The 19743-nt window shown below is 36.4% G+C and overlaps 2 protein-coding genes across 3 annotated transcripts; one reads left to right on the plus strand and one right to left on the minus strand.

Annotated features, from left to right (window-relative positions):
- Window positions 1–9637, plus strand: LOC123875683 (UDP-glucose 4-epimerase-like). Its single transcript, XM_045921669.1, has 8 exons — window positions 1–170; window positions 3506–3777; window positions 4558–4671; window positions 5233–5409; window positions 7128–7308; window positions 7989–8077; window positions 8741–8933; window positions 9479–9637. Exons 2-8 carry the CDS (start codon window positions 3538–3540, stop codon window positions 9568–9570), a joined length of 1086 nt encoding a protein of 361 aa, XP_045777625.1. The 5' UTR covers window positions 1–170; window positions 3506–3537; the 3' UTR covers window positions 9571–9637.
- Window positions 9638–10781: 1144 nt separating this feature from the next.
- On the minus strand, window positions 10782–19687 carry LOC123875684 (N(6)-adenine-specific methyltransferase METTL4). Of its 2 annotated transcripts, none has more exons than XM_045921671.1 (5): window positions 19387–19687; window positions 12809–13040; window positions 12289–12417; window positions 11398–11735; window positions 10782–10933 (listed from the first exon to the last, which is right to left on the minus strand). In XM_045921671.1, exons 1-5 carry the CDS (start codon window positions 19592–19594, stop codon window positions 10785–10787), a joined length of 1056 nt encoding a protein of 351 aa, XP_045777627.1. In that variant the 5' UTR covers window positions 19595–19687; the 3' UTR covers window positions 10782–10784. The 2 variants fall into 2 exon arrangements, with proteins under 2 accessions (XP_045777627.1, XP_045777626.1); XM_045921670.1 differs by having other exon boundaries at window positions 12809–13044; window positions 19391–19685.
- Between the last annotated feature and the right edge of the window lie 56 nt (window positions 19688–19743).

Genomic DNA, 19743 nt, shown 5'->3' on the forward strand with positions numbered 1-19743 from the left:
CCTTCCCTGCGGTCTAGCGGACACGGCGACAGACTCAGATGCGCGCGCGCACCGGCCTCTCACGCGCGTCTCTATTGGTCTCTTCATCATTTTGTATACTTAATCTATTTAATTATAATACCCTAGTGTTAGTGAATACACGTTAATGGAACAGTGAATCGGAATACACGGTGAGTTATTCTTTGTTTAACGGTATATCTACGGTTTCTGTGAAAGTGAACATTACGGTTGAAACTTGAAAGTTTGTTTGATGATTCTGATTGATGCGTGAGAATTTGTCTCGGAAGAATTTTCGTAACTATTTCTTTTATTACTTAACTACATATTTTGTACAAGATTAGGTATTTGTGGATATATTTTCTAAAGGGTAGGGTAGGTAGGTATATTATGGAAAAAGTTACCTGGAAAAGTTTGAGAAAAGGCTATCTGCATAACACATAATATTTTGCAAAATTACCTATTTACCGTCAGAACCACTAGCCAAATAGATAAACCAAATGTTAACTTTAAAAAAATGCGAGAGAAACTAGGTAATTAACTTCTAATGAAGTTAAACAAACGAAGAATAGAAATGATGACTTAAAAAATGAAATAATATATTAATGGGAACCTTTATTATAAACTGAAATTCAAACACTCATTAGTAAATAGGTAGGTAATTCGTTCATCATCAGACCGTGCAAAGCGAGGGTGTTCTGGAAAGTATAACTCCAAGGAGTCTCAAGAGAATTCGCAATTATTATTCCATGGGAAAGTGAAAACTATGCTGTACTACATACAAGCTATAAGCTAATCTATAAGGGTTAATGAACCCATGAACGCAGCAAAAGGGAGACATAATTATAACAAGTTCATACATTAACTTCGCAGAATTAAATCTCGTTAAGTACCTAGTTAGTTCATCTTCATAAACAGCTTAGTATAAGTTTTTGCAACGGTTTATTAAATTGCGAATGCATTTCCAAGACATAAACTATTAAATTTTATTTGCTTGCCGATAGTTTATGAGAAGTTTCCCTAGCGCGCTCCACAGCGGTCTCCATGCGAACATAGTTTGGTTCCAATTTGAATACTAACCGATCAACAAACTCAATGAAATTTTGTAGATATGCAATCTAGAAACAATAGTTAATCAAATGAGAACCAACCTTCGACTGTATGGAATACGCTGGTAAGCAAGCCAGGGCCTTACTTCTTAAATTACATGTGTTTGGAGCTCGCTACGAATAAACTCCTCTCAAGATTATTACTAACCCGCAGCGGATGCGCGATGTTTTTTTCTTCTTATGAACATCTGCAGTTAATATCACGGCAATGGGAAATGGCTGATGATATCATGGACTACTCATTCATGTCACGATTAGCGCTAATAAGTTAATAGTTAGGTATGTTGTAAAGTGCACGGAGCTACTAAATATATGAGCTTAGGAATTAAAAAAAAATTACTTTCCAAAGTCTAGGTACTTTGGAAAGTAAATATTTTTTTTCAAAAGTTTTAAAAACTCATCTTAGCAGTCTTTCCATCATAATAAAGACAAAGCCATAAGTCTAAATATCTCACTTTAATTACGAAATTACCTAATAACAAAAATAAATACTGAGGAAAACAACAATCCTCCCCTCATCTACGGTGAATATAAGTACATATCTATGGGTGAACACCACCAAAAAAGCCAAGATTCTGAAATGGTAAATAACTTCTCAATTAAATAGGTAAATTCAATTTACAAATTCAAAAGAGCATCCGCCGAGTTTCTTGCTGATTCTTTTCGGTAGGAAGTACCTATTAGAAAGAATATTTCGACCAGCACTTGTTTGAATAAAAATCTTTTTACTTCTATTAATTATTATTAATACACCAATAGACCTATCTCAGACAGTTAGTTATTTGCGTGTGGGTGTGTTGTGGGTGTGCGGGGCGTCCCCCCGCCTTACATCCCAATTGCCATCTCGAACTGTCGCAGACCGTACAATAGGTATCACAATAATGACAACCCATAGCATTCTCGAAAGTTTCATCATATTATTCTAGAAATCTCTTGATATAATTTTGCTCCTATACCTTGAGGCTGAGATATTATAAACAAAACCACCATTAAATTGTGAAATAATGTCGTAAGCAAGCCCCTTGATGATCACTTAGCGTTCTCAGCATAATGTCTGAGGAATCCATTTATTACGAAGTCTTTTTAGGGTTCCGTACGTCAAAAGAAAAAACCAGCCAAGTGCAAGCAGCAAGTCAGACTCACGCACCGAGGGTTCACTCGGGTGTTTTTCCGACATTTTGCACGATAAATCAAAAACTATTGTGCATAAAAATAAATAAAAATCTGTTTTAGAATGTACATTTTTTTTGTTCAAAAGTAGGTATTATTTTAAAATACTTCATATTATTTCATAAGTAAACATTTCTGTTACCAAATAAGAAATCAATGTGCTGGTTCTCATAGCAAAAACTAAAGTTCGCACCTTAGTTCGCACTTTAAGTAGATATGTAGACAGAAAATATATGCATTAAAAAAATCAGTAGTCACGTCTTCAATTAGGTATTTTTGATCATCGAATGCGTGTGGACTGTGAAGGTCTTCCTTATTAGAAGGTACGAGTATTTATTCAGACGTTCTTACATAGGGATATAATTACTGTAATCTTGTTCATTAGGTACTAGAGCAATGGTGGTAAATTCGTGTCTGAGTTAAAGCAAAAATATTTTGGGCAAGTTGGGCAGACAGGAAAGCTCTTTTGATAAAGACGGTTCAATCCGCCTAGTTGATCTACGGGTCCAATAAAACATTGACGTCAAAATCAAGGATATTATGTGCATTATTATAAATAGGTACTCCGCGCTAAAGATTTTCCTTATCACATAATTAAATCAATGGAATGATGAGTAACCAGCAATGGTTTCCTCTTCCATATCACCATTTTATTCCTTAAAGCGCGTGCCAAGTTCAATGTTATAACCAGGGCCATGTGAATTTAATGGCGCATTGTTTTAAATGTAACCCGCAGTTGTAACATTTAAGTATTTGAGAACTATGTAACAAATAAGGCGTCGAAATAGGGCTTCTAAATTACCTAAATACCTTTAGTTTGTCCCTCCCCTAACTAGCAATTTTAAGAATTGGTTCTGACACGCGGGCAATTGAAACGAGCTAAACATTTCAGAAATAATGACAAATGGAAGAGCATTCATTTCATTCAATTTACTTTCTCTAATAGCAATTCACTCAAATCCGTAAGATACTGGGGTTAGGCCTTTTTTTTCAACTTTACTTTTGCTAAATCTACCTATGACTCCTCCATGAAGGACCCGCCAAGGAAGGGAGTCACTCCTCTCTACATACAAGAGAAGTTTCAATGTTCTCGTTCTTTTAAGCGCTCTCTACCCCCATACATTAGGATTAAATATCCTAGCTCAGATGACCACCGCCACCTAACACAACTCTTCGCTCGAAAAATTTAAAGATTGAAGACCATTTATGTCTAGTTCTTTATTTTTCAGATCAGAGTAAACAACCCACAACAAACGCCAAGATGCCGCGATTCAAGACAATAATGGTAACAGGAGGGGCCGGATACATCGGCAGCCATTGCGTAGTCGACCTTTTAGAAGCGGGATATGAAGTAGTCGCCATAGACAACTTCGCGAACGCAGTAGGCGACGAAGACGGCTCACCAGCTCTACAAAGAGCTGAAGAAATCACGGGCAAAAAAATCACATTCTACAAAGCCGATTTGTTAGACAAACCACAAATCAACGGAATCTTTGATAAGGTAACGACAGGTTATTACGACATACGATAAAAATGATTGGTGATTTATCGGAACTGCCTAAAGCCGTTTGCGGTTTTTATTCATAATGTTAGCGGTGAAGTGATAGAATTTAAAATGATTGCATTGTTGATTAGATAATGATAATAGGTACTGTAGGTAAAAAAGATATTGTGGTGTCCAGTGTCCTCAAACATGATTAGCAAAACTTTGTTACTTTGTTACAAGGCAAAAGACCGGCGTTCAAATCGCCCAGATTGCATTAAAAAGGGACGAGAAACTTCTGCAATTAAGTTACGGGATATTTTTAGGCTACGGCTGACCAAACATTTATCAAAGCCGCATGGCAATCAACATCATCCAAATATTGTCTAAAAAACAGCCTTCATACACACAATACACCCAAATAGATTTGTGACTCCTAAACAACATTTTGAAATCATTTCCTGAACAAAGATTGTCTGTGCCTACTCTTACAATGAAAAAGTGGTCCAGGGTTCGATCCCTCTAACTTTTCAGAGTGATGGGAACCAATCAAATATCACTTGCTTGCTTGTAGGAAAACATCGTGAGGAAACCTGCATATCTGAGAGTTCTCCTAATGTTCTCAGAGGTGTCAAGGTGTGTGAAGTGTGCCAATCCGCACTTAGCCGGCGTAGTAGACTACGGTCAAAACTTTCTCATTCTGAGAGGAGAGAGTGCTCATTAGTGAGCCAGCGATGGGATGATGATTATGATGATGATAATGATGTCTCTTACAATGAAAAACGTTATCGTTTTCAGCACAAGGTGGACTGCGTCATCCATTTCGCAGCGCTGAAGGCGGTTGGAGAATCAATGCAGCAACCCCTTTTATACTACCAGAACAATCTACTCGGCATGCTTAATTTATTGGAGGTAAGAAACTTGTTATGATAAATTAATAATTATATTTGGGGACGCTTTATAATTTAGACTCTTCTGAAATTTTAGTGATTAAGAATTTTTGTTTTGATGAGATCTTGGAACGTTTAAGTAGTGCATACAATTGGTAAATCGTCTACTTTCTCGATACCGTTATTCGCATTTGTTTTCTCTTCAAGATCTCCATCTAACTTCCTGTTTTTTTTGTAAATTATTAAGGTAGGGTAAGGTATTGTAAACTTTTAAATTACAAGGCCCATAAATTCCACTTCAATTTTTCATGCAGAACATCTTTCAGAACCCAAATAAATGCGAAATTGTGTTCGTTTATTGGCTTGTCCTTCATCACGTCAGAACGGAGCAGCGGATCTACTTGATTTTTTACATGGGTAGGTATAGTAAAGACCTAGAGAGTGACACAGAATTTATCTTGAAACATCTAAAGTTTCCCATGGGATTTTTAAAACCTAAATCCATGCTGTCGCGGCCATCATCTAGTTTCCTCAATTAATAACCTTAATAGTTAATTTATCAATAGACAAATACATTTTTCAGATAATGCGATCACACAACTGCTACCAAATGGTGTTCTCTTCATCATGCACGGTATACGGGGAGCCGGAGAACCTTCCGATCACCGAAACACACCAGACTGGCAACATCACTAACGTTTACGGAAGAACGAAGTATTTTATTGAGGAGATGCTTAAAGACTTGAGTGTTGCTTATGAAGTAAGTAATTTAACAACAAATGTAAAACAACTAAAAATTAAGGAGGATTTTTGGAGACAAAATATGAGGTTCAATAATTTCTCAATATTTAAGGAACACTTTGTAAGAGGCTGAAAAGTCAGTTCAGTGCGGTTTCAGATACTTAGATGTTTATCTCTCAAACAATCAACAGAAAAACATATTGGTCAAACGTCCAATATGTACCTACTACCACATGGATATCAATCAATCAGGCCATTGTGTCCACTACTGGATATAGAATAGAATAGGATAGAATAGAATAGATTTTTATTCAAATAAACTTTTACAAGTGCTTTTGAATCGTCAAATAATTTACCACCTAGGTATAGCCTTCCAGAGAAGGTGCTACCAGTTTTACAATGTGTGCTACCATACGATACACGGTCTTACATTGTCATCCATCCATTTCAATTGATATCACGTCAATTAAATTCGACAAATGCTAAACAAATTGCTTCTCAATAATCCTGATCAAAGATATATCAAACGGGTATCGCACCAAGTAAAGATTCAATTTCTAAGCACCTGTTCTTCTCAATTAACCTACATCCCAATTTATAACATTGGGCTACGGGCCACAGCTAAGCACGGTCTGCGCTTCTCAATAAATCTAAGGGAGATCACACACGGCGACTTTTTGCAGCGACTCAGTCGCGATACGAGTACTGCCGTTAGTCGCCCTCCGTATCTTCGCCCACGTAACAATGATTTTGTATCACTACTACCGCGATACTGGCGCGATGCAGCATCGATACAGTCGTGCGATGTAGGGACTACTTCTGAACGCCTGTGGACGCTACATTTGCAAGATGGGCTCTTTTTTTATTCAGATACAAGTTAGCCCTTGACCGCAATCTCACATGGTGGTAAGTGATGATGCAGTCTAAGATGGAAGCAGAAGCGATGCTGGATCGATAAAACGCGATTGTATCATTACTGAATCGGTACTAAAGCGCGTTGCAAATGCGACTAACGGCTAAAAGTAGCGATGCAGACGCGCGATAACGAAACGCGCTACTAAAACGCTGCAAAAATTCGCCGAGGACGACTTCCCTATCCTAATAATTCTAACGGCCACGTGTCGCGGTCACAGATGACATAATTATAAAGAAACAGCTCTCGATATCCGACAACCGGTCCCATTAACCTACTAAGCGTATAATTCAGATTGATAAGTTCAAGGCTCTTATACAGTCAACAGTTTTTACGTGAATCTTGAGTGACACCGGAACTCCTTTACTCGTCTTTTTGTTACAGCGAAAATAGCAATTTACGGAGTTATCCAATTGGAATGAAGTCTCACGTATAATGATGGTCACATAAATAAATTAATTTGAAAATTTCATTGGATATTCTGAACTGTGACATCTTTTTTAGGATTTCGAATTATGTAGGTATATATAAGCATCAATATCGATACACATACATACATGGCCGTCTTAGGTAGTTACAATATTTAGTGTGTCCTGTAATACTCGTACGCGTGCCTATTTAATCGGTTGCAAAACTAAAAGTCAACGGTTGAACCCTCAGAATAAATAAAATATATGATAAAAAGGAGTGGCGTTTCCAAAATCAATGGTTGAACCTAACATTTTCAACTTCAATTCGCCTGTTACACCAAGCCAATATATTTTTCGCTAATTGTGAATATCCACTTTTTATGCTTCCATACAAAAATTCGCATCCGTTTACAGAAATGGAACATAATTTCGCTCCGGTACTTCAACCCGGTGGGCGCGCATCCCTCCGGTATGATCGGAGAGGATCCAACGAAGGAGTTCACAAACCTCATGCCCTTCATGGCGCAAGTGGCGCTGGGGAAGAAACCCGTGCTCACTATCTTTGGCAACGATTACAACACGCCTGATGGAACTGGTAAGTAACGTGGAAGATCGATATGGTTACAGTTGGTGTTAACTGAAAAGGACTAAAACCTGTGCAGTAGGTGATCTATCGAGCTATTTGGTGATACGAAGTGATGCAACGGGAGTGGCCGTGCTGCCGCGCTATTAGTCCTTCAGTCATCCTTTCGCTTCTCGCGTTGTAGAAAAATAGTAAACTACATATCCGCGCACAGACACATCCAAAAAGCTCTTTTTATCCGACGCGAACTAAAGGGGTTCTTCAAATTATCCATCTTGTTAACCATAGGTAGGACAGAAGTCCATGACTTTTTTAGGCACTGGATAATACTCCGTCATACCACAAAATAAAAAATTACATTTTGCAATTATGTACTAAGGTAGAGCGATTAAATTGCGAAACAACTACCCAATTTAAATTAAGCGGTTTTTATATTAGATCACATGTTTATTGAGCAAATCCAATTTGCCCAATATTAGCTTCAACACCTTCAGGGTACATGTCAGAATAGTTCATCTCTGCCGGTAGATTTATTCTGTTAACTGGTTCAGTATCTCCCTTTCCAGTTCAGTAACTCCAGATTTTCTCGTCGTTGTAGCCCTTCCTTTTACACATTGACCTGCTTCGAGTGGCGCCAAGTTTTTCGCTGGTAAATTTTGAAATGGTGCTTACTTTTAAATATTTATTTGCAGGTATTCGAGACTACATTCACGTTATGGATTTGGCAAGCGGTCACGTAGCTGCACTAAATTTGCTCAGTGCTAACCACGTAAGGCTAAAGGTTTGTATGAAAATAATACTTTTACTGACTAAGAATCCTAGCATATGCCGTGGCTTCTTACTGCCCGGTACAAACGCTAGGAAGATGAAAACGACTGTATGGTTTCAATTGGAACCAATTCTGTAGACCCAAGTATATTACTGGTAACGGGCTGCCAATTGCCATATTTTGAAGCAAGCTCGTAAGCATCGTTTTGTTTTGTGTGTGAACACTGCGCCAGTATCTGTGTCTGTCGTCTGTCTTTTTGTTGCCTGTGTGTGTCACAAACACTTTGCTCCACTTTTTAAAATACGTATGTATGAGCTTTACCTATCCAGTACGGATGAGAGAGAGAGAGAGATAAGAGTTTACGCGACTGAAAGAGAAGTGTTAGTTAATTTTTAAGCTGCAGTGCTGTGCGAACTGAATTGCACTTTATTACGTCTTTAGAGTTGCTATTTATTTAAACGTCTTTGCGCAATGAGCCCTTTAGTACCTATAGGGTTCTAATATTCTGTGGTCACACTCTGCCTCGCGCATTGGTTATCAATCGCACATCTTCGGTATTTTGTCTCAAGTACCGTACTGCTGTCTGGGCCAATGTACAGTTTTAGCAAGACCTATAATGTCCAAATATAGAGGCTAACTTCAATAAAACAATTTCAAGGCATATTTATATTTCAGGTATACAACCTGGGCACAGGCAAAGGCGTATCGGTGAAGGAACTAGTGGATGTATTCGAGCGCGTCACGAAGGCTAAGATCCCGGTCAAATACGTCGCGAGACGGAATGGCGATATCACGGCCATGTGGGCGGACGCCTCTCTCGCCAGACAAGAGCTGGGGTGGACCACTAAACACTCCGTGGAAGAGATGTGTATGTATTATAATACCTACTGTTTAAACATTATGGATTACTGTATGCATTGGGCAATGAGTTTGTAAACCTGATTCCTAATTGCGTCAAAATCTTTTGATATTTATAATGAAACTCCATAAAAATCGACAAACCTCTTGCGGCCACACAAGGCTAAGCGCCTCTGAACATATTCGCCGAGTGCATTGGCCAAGCGGATTTTTACCAATGTTTACTAGGCTCTCCAAGAGGGCTGTATGTACCACTTAAACAAAAAATTGCGAGGTCTGAAAATACTTTCTCTGAGGCTGAGATCTATAGAGCGTTCTTTGATTTATCTCAGACTTAAGACACTGTTAAAACGAGACAGCGTTATACCGCTGGCATAAATCTGTCTCGTTTTAACAGACACTTAAGTCTAAGTAAAATTTCACAGAAAATCTCACTCTCTCACAATCTCAATCACACAGAGATTTTAGACCTTGTGACTCAGTAGGTTGAGCTGTATATTGATGTGTCAGGCAAGTAGTTTCTTTTATTTATAAATGAACTTTTTTGTATTTCAGGCACAGACTTCTGGCGATGGCAGACGATGAACCCCGACGGCTACCCTAAGAAGAACAAAACTACGGTCATCGTGGTCAACGGGAAGAGTTAACGCGAATCATAAACTGAAATAACTACATACTTATAGCCATTTATTAATAAACTATTTTATTTATATACATTTTTGTTTGATTATTTACTTGATTGACATTGATTTCGGCCGTAAATGATAACATTTTAAATGTTAAAGTACTATCGCTTTTATAAGTTGCATCAGAAAAATTCGTTTGCCCAGAAAACAGCAAACTAACGCTGAATACAACTAAATGTACACCAAGGAAATACAGACCTTATATCTTGACGTTAAGATTTTAAACACAAGAACAAGAAACTCCTGCTATCTCGCTCATGATTCGCGCGTACAAAACATAGCGCGTAGGCAACAACCAATAGACGACCGACGCGCGCTATGATTGGCTGAGATATTTTCGCGCCGTTAATAAATACGATTTCTGCACAGGTACATCGGCGTAACTTATAAAAGTAGTAGTATTGTACCACTTTACTGATAGCTCTACATTTAAACTAACACCCGTATTCACAAACGTTACTATGAGGTCTCATAGTGCGCTCGAACGCACAGTGTAGGTTCCACCAATCAGATTTATTTATTTATTTATTTTATTTTACATCTAATTGAACGGCAGTGCCACTTACACGAACTAGATGATTATTATACAAATACAAAAAGAGAAAATAAAATAAAAGGTAAAGCTAGAACAAAATATGTTACAATAAAAGATTTTAAATTTTGAATGTATGTACGCTGAGAGCACTGAATGATCCTGTTCATTCAATGCTCTCCGCATACCTCAGTAACTCCTGAACCAACGATGTCCACCCGTCATTGAATGGATCCCATTGATCATTTATATCCGAGAGCGCGTTGAAGGAAGCCAATGAACGCGGTATCGGTGCCATAGATCGAGCAACAGTACGATGAACTGGTACCACGAAAAGTTTATTCTTTCGTGGACGAAGATTATTATTTAATTTAGGTACTCGTATACGACAGAGTTGGTCATGAAGGTCTGGAGCGTCGACATCCCCTCGCAAAATTCGGCAGATGACTGTATCACGTCAATTTACAATAATCTGATTGATGGAACCTACACTATGCGTTCGAGCGCACTGTGAAACCTCATAGTAATGATTGTGAATACGGCCGTTAAAGAATCTGGCTAAGTTTTGAAAAATAGCTTCGGGAAATAACTTTTTAATTTTGAGTATTAAAAAATATATTCCTTTTTTAATAAAAATATATACTTATGTAACATCAACAGCTTCTTCGTACAGGGATAAATGTTGCCATTTCAAAGGCTCGTAGCCCACACTGGTCGTATTGGGAAGGAGGTAGCGTGCGAACAACTCTAGGATCTGTGGGTTTTCTTCATCAATGCATGGTGTTAGGAGATCTGAAATAATAAGTTTTATTAAGAAAGATACTTAGGCAATTATAAGAGAAATCCATTATTTATCTATATTGTGTGTATTGGATCCGCGGGAACCAAGGTCACTGACATAGCCCAAACTATTAGCAAGCTGAAGTGGTAATGGGCAGGCCATGTCTGTCGTAGAGGCGATGGCCGTTGGAACCGGAAAGTCCTTGAGTGGAGAGCGCGTTTAAGCAAGCGTAGTGTAGGACGCCCTCCAGCACGATGGACCGACGATATAAAGCGGCTGGCGGGAAGTGGCTGGATGAGGAAGGCTGAGGACTGTGGTGTGGTGGCGCTCTTTAGGGAAGGCCTATGCCCAACAGTGGACGTCCGCAGGCTGATGATGATGATGTGTGTATTAGAGACTTAAAAATCCTAAAACCCCTGAACCCTAAAGATAAACTTAATTAAGTATTGTTTATAATACAGATGAGTTTCCTTACCTAGTAATGGAGGTTTATGTGAATGCAATGCACTTGGTACGCTAGCCACCAAGAGGTCACTGGGCACGCACACATTGCCAACTTTTCCTATAACAATCCTTTCATATGGCTGCTTCTTACACCCACTACCAAACTCACAGAGTGGTTTCAAATCTATTGTTAACTTCAACCAATACCAAGTTGTGACATACTCCACACCCCATTTAGGGAATATGAGGTTTTTGATTGCATTTATGTTGCTTAGTGCGTTTGTACACCATACAGCAATAAGGCAGTTTTCTGAGAGGAGATCTTGTACAGGTATTGATGCTATCTCTTCATTATACATCATAGAGTAACTGAAATAAAAATTGTTCTATACAGTATAACACCTCTTTAACACTTCAAAGTTTTAGACCTACACTTAAGTTGTTCCTCCTATCAATTAATACCAATTATCGTTTTTCGAATAAGTATGATGAAAAAGCTATTTGTTTTCAATTCAGTTTTCGACTCTTGATTATAATTTATAGACCTCAATAGCTCAATGTTTATAGGAGTGGACTGAATTCCGAAAGGTTGGCGGTTCAAACCCTAGCCGTTGCACTATTGTCGTACCCACTCCTAGCACAAGCTTTATGCTTAGTTGGAGGGGAAAGGGGAAAGTTAGTCATGATTAAAATGGCTAATATTCTTTAAAAAAAAAAGAATAGTCAAAAACTAATTTTCAACAAATTCAATGATGATGGTGACACTATTAACTATTTTTTATGTTAATCAGCTCCTCAAACATAATATGGATTATCACAACTTCTGTGTCAGCCGGCAGCCACCAGTAGACCTCTAAAGATATGTATTCCTATTTAAAGATGAGACGGCTCAAGAGTACAACATTGTTCAATACTTACCAACCTCAATTTATTATTAGCTCCTTTTAACCTTCGGATATATTTATTCCACCAGGGAGGGTCAGCTATCATTATATCAAACTTATTGCCATTTAATTTTGCACATTGCTCTTTCACACAACCACAGAAGAATCTAAAAAAAAGAATAACACAACTAAGCAAATTATGTGTTTACAACATTTTCATAATCAAACTAGATTTCTATATTGTTTGAAAGCAAAATTAATAAATTATCTAAATATGTTTTACTAGATCATGCCAGTGACTTCGTCCACATGGAATTGTTTTTTTTTGATAATTCCATGGGGATTCTTCGATTTTTCAGCATAAAAAGTAGCCCATGTACATCTCTGGGATGCAAAGTAGCTCTATACCAAATTTTACCCAAATTGCTAAAACAGATAGGCAGTGAAAAGTTAGCAGACAGACAGACACACTTTTACATTTTTAATATTATAGTATGGATTACTTTAAGTATAAATTAGGATGTAAGAATGGGGATCAATGAAGAATATAACTTATACCTGGAATTTTGTGGTATCAAAAAGCAGTCATCTTTAATCTTACATTTCAGAGGAGTGTCCGAATTATTGCCTCCACTCAATCCATGATGATGAAATATTGTTGATTCAAAGTGCTTCTGCGCTAATTCTCTAACCAGTGAGGTTTCTAATAAATCATACTTTTGGCTTACACCTACTTTTACTTCTGATGGTAATTTTGCTATGAGTTCATTGTACATTTGTTTTACTTTAGCTGTCTAGAACAAGGAGCATCAATAAATTAAATATTCTTATTAAGCTTAGCTAAAAGCGGTGGTTAAGATGACACCAGTGGGCAGTCTACTGAGCTAGTGGAGTGAGCTTGGATGGCTAGAGTGAACACCTTAGCGGGAAGGGGCAATGCATACACAACAGGCGGAAATATTTAAGTGCAGAAACAAGCCAGAGAAGAAAAAAGAAACAAAAGACGTCACCTGCTGTTTTGGGGTTTAAGGATTCTGGGCACACATTGTAACAAAGAAAATTTTTCACCACCCAATAGGTGAAAAATTTAAAATAAAATTTATTTAAAAAAAACAAAACAATAGAATTAATTCCTTACTTTTACTTCCAGCTGACAAAATATATATATATAAAATGGATATAGGGAAAACCTTCGGGCGCCAGCCAGCTGGATAGAAATCTCCACAGATAGACTTGCCGAGGCCTGGACTTGTAATCGCAAGTCAGAGATTCGGTCCACCTAGCCGTGCTCTCTATTCCGGGACGCCAAATGTCCTCAAGAAATAAATATTGGTGAATAAAAATCAAAGAATTTAAAATTTATTATTAAAAATTAATTTATTAAATTTCTAAAGTTTTATACAAATTTTATTTATTAAAGAGGAAAAAAAAATATGACAATTTATAATAGGTATCGCCCCTTTGTTCTTGTCTTAATTTTATATGTCATATATATAGATACAATGATCAAAAATAAACAAACTTATAGTACCTGGGCCACATGGCCACACACTAGGTTATAAAAAAATAAAGTCCAAATTATCACAAAATTTGTTAAAATAGAGAATAAGCTAGGCACATGTCGAATATCTAACTAATTCCACAGGCCGAAAACTGCATTCCATCACACCAATTCCGGGATGGAATCCGATATAAAACGTAACATGTACGATCCAAAATGAAATTTACGGGAAAATCCTCATGATAAATGCTCAAATGAGGCGTTAAATGATAACAATCTAGGATCAACGATCTAGGATCAACGAAGATCTAGGATCAACGAAGATCTAGGATCAACGACTGTAACAAGGAAATGTTAGGTTAAAATTTTCATTCATTTTCTTGTTGGAAAATTCAATGTTCTAATGGCGAGATTGGGTAGAAAAATGAACACTTACCGCTAAAAGCGCCGTGTCCTACCACTCTATAGCCCTCTGGCCCATAAATATGTATTATACTTATTTAGTTTAACTTTCACATTTTTAAAAATTAATAATTGACGAGCAAATGTTTGCGTGTCTATGTAGGAAGAAAAAGTGAACCTTCAAAATGGCCACCGAAAGATGCCAACTTCATTCGGTAAACGAGCTGTCAAAAATGTTACTAGTTTTTTTTTTCCAATATGAAAGAAGGTTTGACAGATCGTTGAATTACATTCCCAAACGTCACGCCTTAGAAACGTCATGGTGAAGTTTGGGACACTGACATATGACGTATAAAAGGTCTACAAACAGATTTCAGGTTATGTTAATAAAAATATGCGATCTAAATAAAGGATGTAACGGGACCGCTAAGGTACACGTTACAATTTCCCCTTTCTAGAGAAAAGAAAAAAAAACCTTTTTTTTTCTTTACCCTAAACAATTCTATAAGACAAAACAAAGGGAACTACCAAACAAAAGGAAAGTTAAATATCTAAATTTATGTAAGCCAAAACAACCAAATAATCATTAATAAATACAGATTGAGAAGCAATCCATTAAAACAAAATTCCTAAACTAGAATTGCATAGTATTGGTATACTACTGTCCAAGACACTAGCATCAACGCTGTGAAATGGCAAACCAAACTAGCTAAGAAGGGAAGAAAACTTTCTAAAGAGTGTGTGATTAGGATTGGTATACTACTGACCAAGACACTAAGCATCAACGCCGTGAAATGGCAAACCAACCTAACACAACATAAGCCAAAATAAAAAGAGTCTAGAGTTAGTATGCAACTGATCAATCCACTGAGGCACCCTCGCCGCGTATTGACGAACTAACCTAGCTAAGGGGTTTTCGGAATGGTATGCAACCGAACAAAGCACTCAGGCACCCTCGCCGCGCATTGTCGAACCATCCAAAATAAAGATGCGCTACAAAAGAGCAACACCTAAAACATCGTCCTGCCTAAAGCAAGGACCTAGCGAACATGTCCACATGTGTGAGACAAGGCCAAGGATGAGTACTAAAGACCCACATAGAAAAAAATATATACATCTACTTGCCGATAAAACAGACACAAGCAGGAGGATAACATGGAGCATGTGCCAACCATGATCCCACAAAAGATCTGTACATATTTACAAAACTACCTGACTGACTATAGCAGAACAAGCAGGAGGATAATACGGGGCATGTGCTAAACCGTAATCCCTTAAAAGAAAACTATACATATTTACAACAAAATTAGGTAATACGGTGCAAACAAAGGCAAAACCGCAACCTACAAATCGGTAGGACTGACAAAGGAGCCAAAAAAAATCCTACACAAAATAATAATGAGTCCTTATTGTGTTAGCTTCTGCTAGATTCTTTTCCTGTTAAAATTAATTTTAAGTTTTAATTTTGTCAAATTTTAAGAATATCTTTTATATGGTATCTACCTGTACTATTTTTTTCCAAATCTTTTAATAAATATACATTATCTGAAATTTTCTTTATTATTTTACATTTAACAAATTTAGGGGCTAATTTTGCGGAAAAGAAAGAAGCAGCATTGGATTGCACAAAGTTGCGCCTCCAAACTGTGTCTCCAACACAATAAGAAATGCTTTTTCTTCCTTCATTGTAGTATTTGGCATTTCGTCTATATGACTTGGCCAGATTACTAACAGTTTTATCAAAAATATTACTCAAAGTAAGAAGTGCGTCCGAATAATCTGAACGACTACCAATAGTTAACTCTGAAGGGTCAGAGATAGAATAAAATTTATGTAAGGATCCATCAAGGAAAACTTCCCTACCAAACATAAGAAAATTAGGTGTGTATCCTGTAACTAAATTAATAGTGCCATTAATAGCTGCCTGAACATGGGGTAAATATTTAGACCACGTTCTATGGTCACTTTCAACATAGCATGCTAAGCAAGTCTCAATAGTTTTGTTAAAGCGTTCTACTGGATTATTCTGAGGAGTATAATAGGAAATATTTTTGGAATATTATATTCTTTAGCAAAATTCAAATTTATTTAAGTTATTTGCAAGTCTAGAATCTTTTAATCTTTGATATTTATTTATCTAAAATGCTGAATGAATTTAAAATCTTTTGAAAGTAAAATAATAATATCATCTAGGTAACAGGACTTCGTTATCAAAATCTGGTCCAAACAAACGATCAGAAAGTCTGTGTAATTCGACGGTGCATTTGTCATACCAAATAACATCCTAACGAATACAAATAGACCACGACCTGGGACTACAAACGCTGTCTATTCTCTAGAAGATTCTTCTAATAAAATTTGGAAAAAGCCAAAAAAAAATAGATAAAATTAAATAAAATAGATTTTCCATCGTCGTGCACCTATCATTTTCAAGAGAAAACTGGCCACAGCGACACCTATCAAGTTTTTAGCTCCGTTTCTTACAAAGAAATGGCCTTTTTAGGTAAGTAGCATTTTCACTAGTAACACATAAATAATAGTAATATAAAAAACCTCAAAATAAACTACGCTTATTAACTAGGCGAGCACACTTAAATTGCTATGCTAAGACAAACATCTTAGTATCTAGGCATACAATATTCAAAAAAGAAAAAAAATAAGTTACAAGAATACAAATCACCTTAAAATATTACAAAAATACAAATTAAGACAAGAACGAGAACAATTAAAATATTTATTCACTAATACTATGAGAATCAACACAACTAGGTTCCCAAATAAAAATCAGTCCCTGTTCGGGGCTGCCAATTGTAACAAAGAAAATTTTTCACCACCCAATAGGTGAAAAATTTAAAATAAAATTTATTTAAAAAAAACAAAACAATAGAATTAATTCCTTACTTTTACTTCCAGCTGACAAAATATATATATATAAAATGGATATAGGGAAAACCTTCGGGCGCCAGCCAGCTGGATAGAAATCTCCACAGATAGACTTGCCGAGGCCTGGACTTGTAATCGCAAGTCAGAGATTCGGTCCACCTAGCCGTGCTCTCTATTCCGGGACGCCAAATGTCCTCAAGAAATAAATATTGGTGAATAAAAATCAAAGAATTTAAAATTTATTATTAAAAATTAATTTATTAAATTTCTAAAGTTTTATACAAATTTTATTTATTAAAGAGGAAAAAAAAATATGACAATTTATAATAGGTATCGCCCCTTTGTTCTTGTCTTAATTTTATATGTCTTATATATAATTATCAAAAATAAACTAACTTATAGTACCTGGGCCACATGGCCACACACTAGGTTATAAAAAAATAAAGTCCAAATTATCACAAAATTTGTTAAAATAGAGAATAAGCTAGGCACATGTCGAATATCTAACTAATTCCACAGGCCGAAAACTGCATTCCATCACACCAATTCCGGGATGGAATCCGATATAAAACGTAACATGTACGATCCAAAATGAAATTTACGGGAAAATCCTCATGATAAATGCTCAAATGAGGCGTTAAATGATAACAATCTAGGATCAACGATCTAGGATCAACGAAGATCTAGGATCAACGAAGATCTAGGATCAACGACTGTAACAAGGAAATGTTAGGTTAAAATTTTCATTCATTTTCTTGTTGGAAAATTCAATGTTCTAATGGCGAGATTGGGTAGAAAAATGAACACTTACCGCTAAAAGCGCCGTGTCCTACCACTCTATAGCCCTCTGGCCCATAAATATGTATTATACTTATTTAGTTTAACTTTCACATTTTTAAAAATTAATAATTGACGAGCAAATGTTTGCGTGTCTATGTAGGAAGAAAAAGTGAACCTTCAAAATGGCCACCGAAAGATGCCAACTTCATTCGGTAAACGAGCTGTCAAAAATGTTACTAGTTTTTTTTTTCCAATATGAAAGAAGGTTTGACAGATCGTTGAATTACATTCCCAAACGTCACGCCTTAGAAACGTCATGGTGAAGTTTGGGACACTGACATATGACGTATAAAAGGTCTACAAACAGATTTCAGGTTATGTTAATAAAAATATGCGATCTAAATAAAGGATGTAACGGGACCGCTAAGGTACACGTTACAACATCTCTAGCTGTTCAGAGTTATGTGTGTTATGAACATGTAATGTCACTTGTTCTAAGGCTGCCAATCCACACTTGACTAGTGTGGTGGACCATTGCCTTAACCCTTCTCATTCTGAGAGGAGACCCAACCTTAGCATTGGACTGGCACTGGGATGATGTTGAAGATTAGCTACTTATTTTGGGATAATAACAATAAACAGACCATCCAGGATCATGCCAGGATGAAGAAAGGAACATAAACCAACTTCATGACCAACTCTGTCGTATACGAGTACCTAAATTAAATAATAATCTTCGTCCACGAAAGAATAAACTTTTCGTGGTACCAGTTCATCGTACTGTTGCTCGATCTATGGCACCGATACCGCGTTCATTGGCTTCCTTCAACGCGCTCTCGGATATAAATGATCAATGGGATCCATTCAATGACGGGTGGACATCGTTGGTTCAGGAGTTACTGAGGTATGCGGAGAGCATTGAATGAACAGGATCATTAAGTGCTCTCAGCGTACATACATTCAAAATTTAAAATCTTTTATTGTAACATATTTTGTTCTAGCTTTACCTTTTATTTTATTTTCTCTTTTTGTATTTGTATAATAATCATCTAGTTCGTGTAAGTGGCACTGCCGTTCAATTAGATGTAAAATAAAATAAATAAAATAAATAAATAAAAAAACATTGTAAATAGATGTCCATTATTGGACAGCTCTTTTATATGGACTTCCACACTCAGCAGTCTTGCACAGCCTGTAAGTTATTGTTCCTCATTTGTTTGATATTTGCTGTTCACATATTGGTGTTCTGTTCATGCTGCGCTTTCAGGTTAGCAAATATTAAGCAAATAGTAAAAAATTTTTGATCCTTCTTGGTCTAACTACTCACTACTCTATCAACTGTACACCTGATCTTGAAGACATCACAATACAAACAAGCAAACCATTTTCGGGAGACAGCAAATCTATATATTCTTATACTACTTTAAAGTTACTGCGGCGGAGATTATACACCTATTGTTTTACAATCTAATAACCTATGTATTGTATTTCTATATGCTAATAACTTAACTATTTGAATATATACATTTACTTTTAGATTTGAACAAAATAGGATTTACAAGTTTGGTACTTACTTCTTCCAATATCTGATCGCTTTCTCGTGATCTCTTCTTATTTATTATTAAATTATTGGTAGTACTTTTAATACAAAATAACTTTTTGTTGAAAGTTAAGTTTTGGTTTTCGGCTAGCTCACTGTTGACGTTTTTATAAATATTCGCCAAGAAATCTCTGTGATCTATAAAACGTAGATTGTTGTTGTTGAATAAGACACTCATTTTCGTAATTCACAATTATCTTATTTTTCGGCGATTTAACAAAATTCTAGTTTATTGGCAAAAAATTTGAAATTGGATGAATTGGATGATTTTAATTTTGTCAATTTTTGACAGAATTTGACAGTTTTGATATTTGAAGTTTGAATACA

The sequence above is a fragment of the Maniola jurtina genome, chromosome 20, assembly GCF_905333055.1.
Source record: "Maniola jurtina chromosome 20, ilManJurt1.1, whole genome shotgun sequence".
Lineage (NCBI taxonomy): Eukaryota > Metazoa > Arthropoda > Insecta > Lepidoptera > Nymphalidae > Maniola > Maniola jurtina.

What these genes read in the sequence shown, in the direction of transcription:
- LOC123875683 (XM_045921669.1), top strand. Translation starts at nt 3,538, where the DNA reads ATGCCGCGATTCAAGACAATAATGGTAACAGGAGGGGCCGGATACATC. An exon ending in ACTTGAGTGTTGCTTATGAA is followed by an intron (nt 5,410 to 7,127) that starts GTAAGTAATTTA and finishes ATCCGTTTACAG; the next exon opens with AAATGGAACATAATTTCGCT. An exon ending in CTAACCACGTAAGGCTAAAG is followed by an intron (nt 8,078 to 8,740) that starts GTTTGTATGAAA and finishes TTTATATTTCAG; the next exon opens with GTATACAACCTGGGCACAGG.
- LOC123875684 (XM_045921671.1), bottom strand. Translation starts at nt 19,594, where the DNA reads ATGAGTGTCTTATTCAACAACAACAATCTACGTTTTATAGATCACAGA. An exon ending in TTGATACCACAAAATTCCAG is followed by an intron (nt 12,418 to 12,808) that starts GTATAAGTTATA and finishes TCTTTTTTTTAG; the next exon opens with ATTCTTCTGTGGTTGTGTGA. An exon ending in GGAGCTAATAATAAATTGAG is followed by an intron (nt 11,736 to 12,288) that starts GTTGGTAAGTAT and finishes TTTTTATTTCAG; the next exon opens with TTACTCTATGATGTATAATG.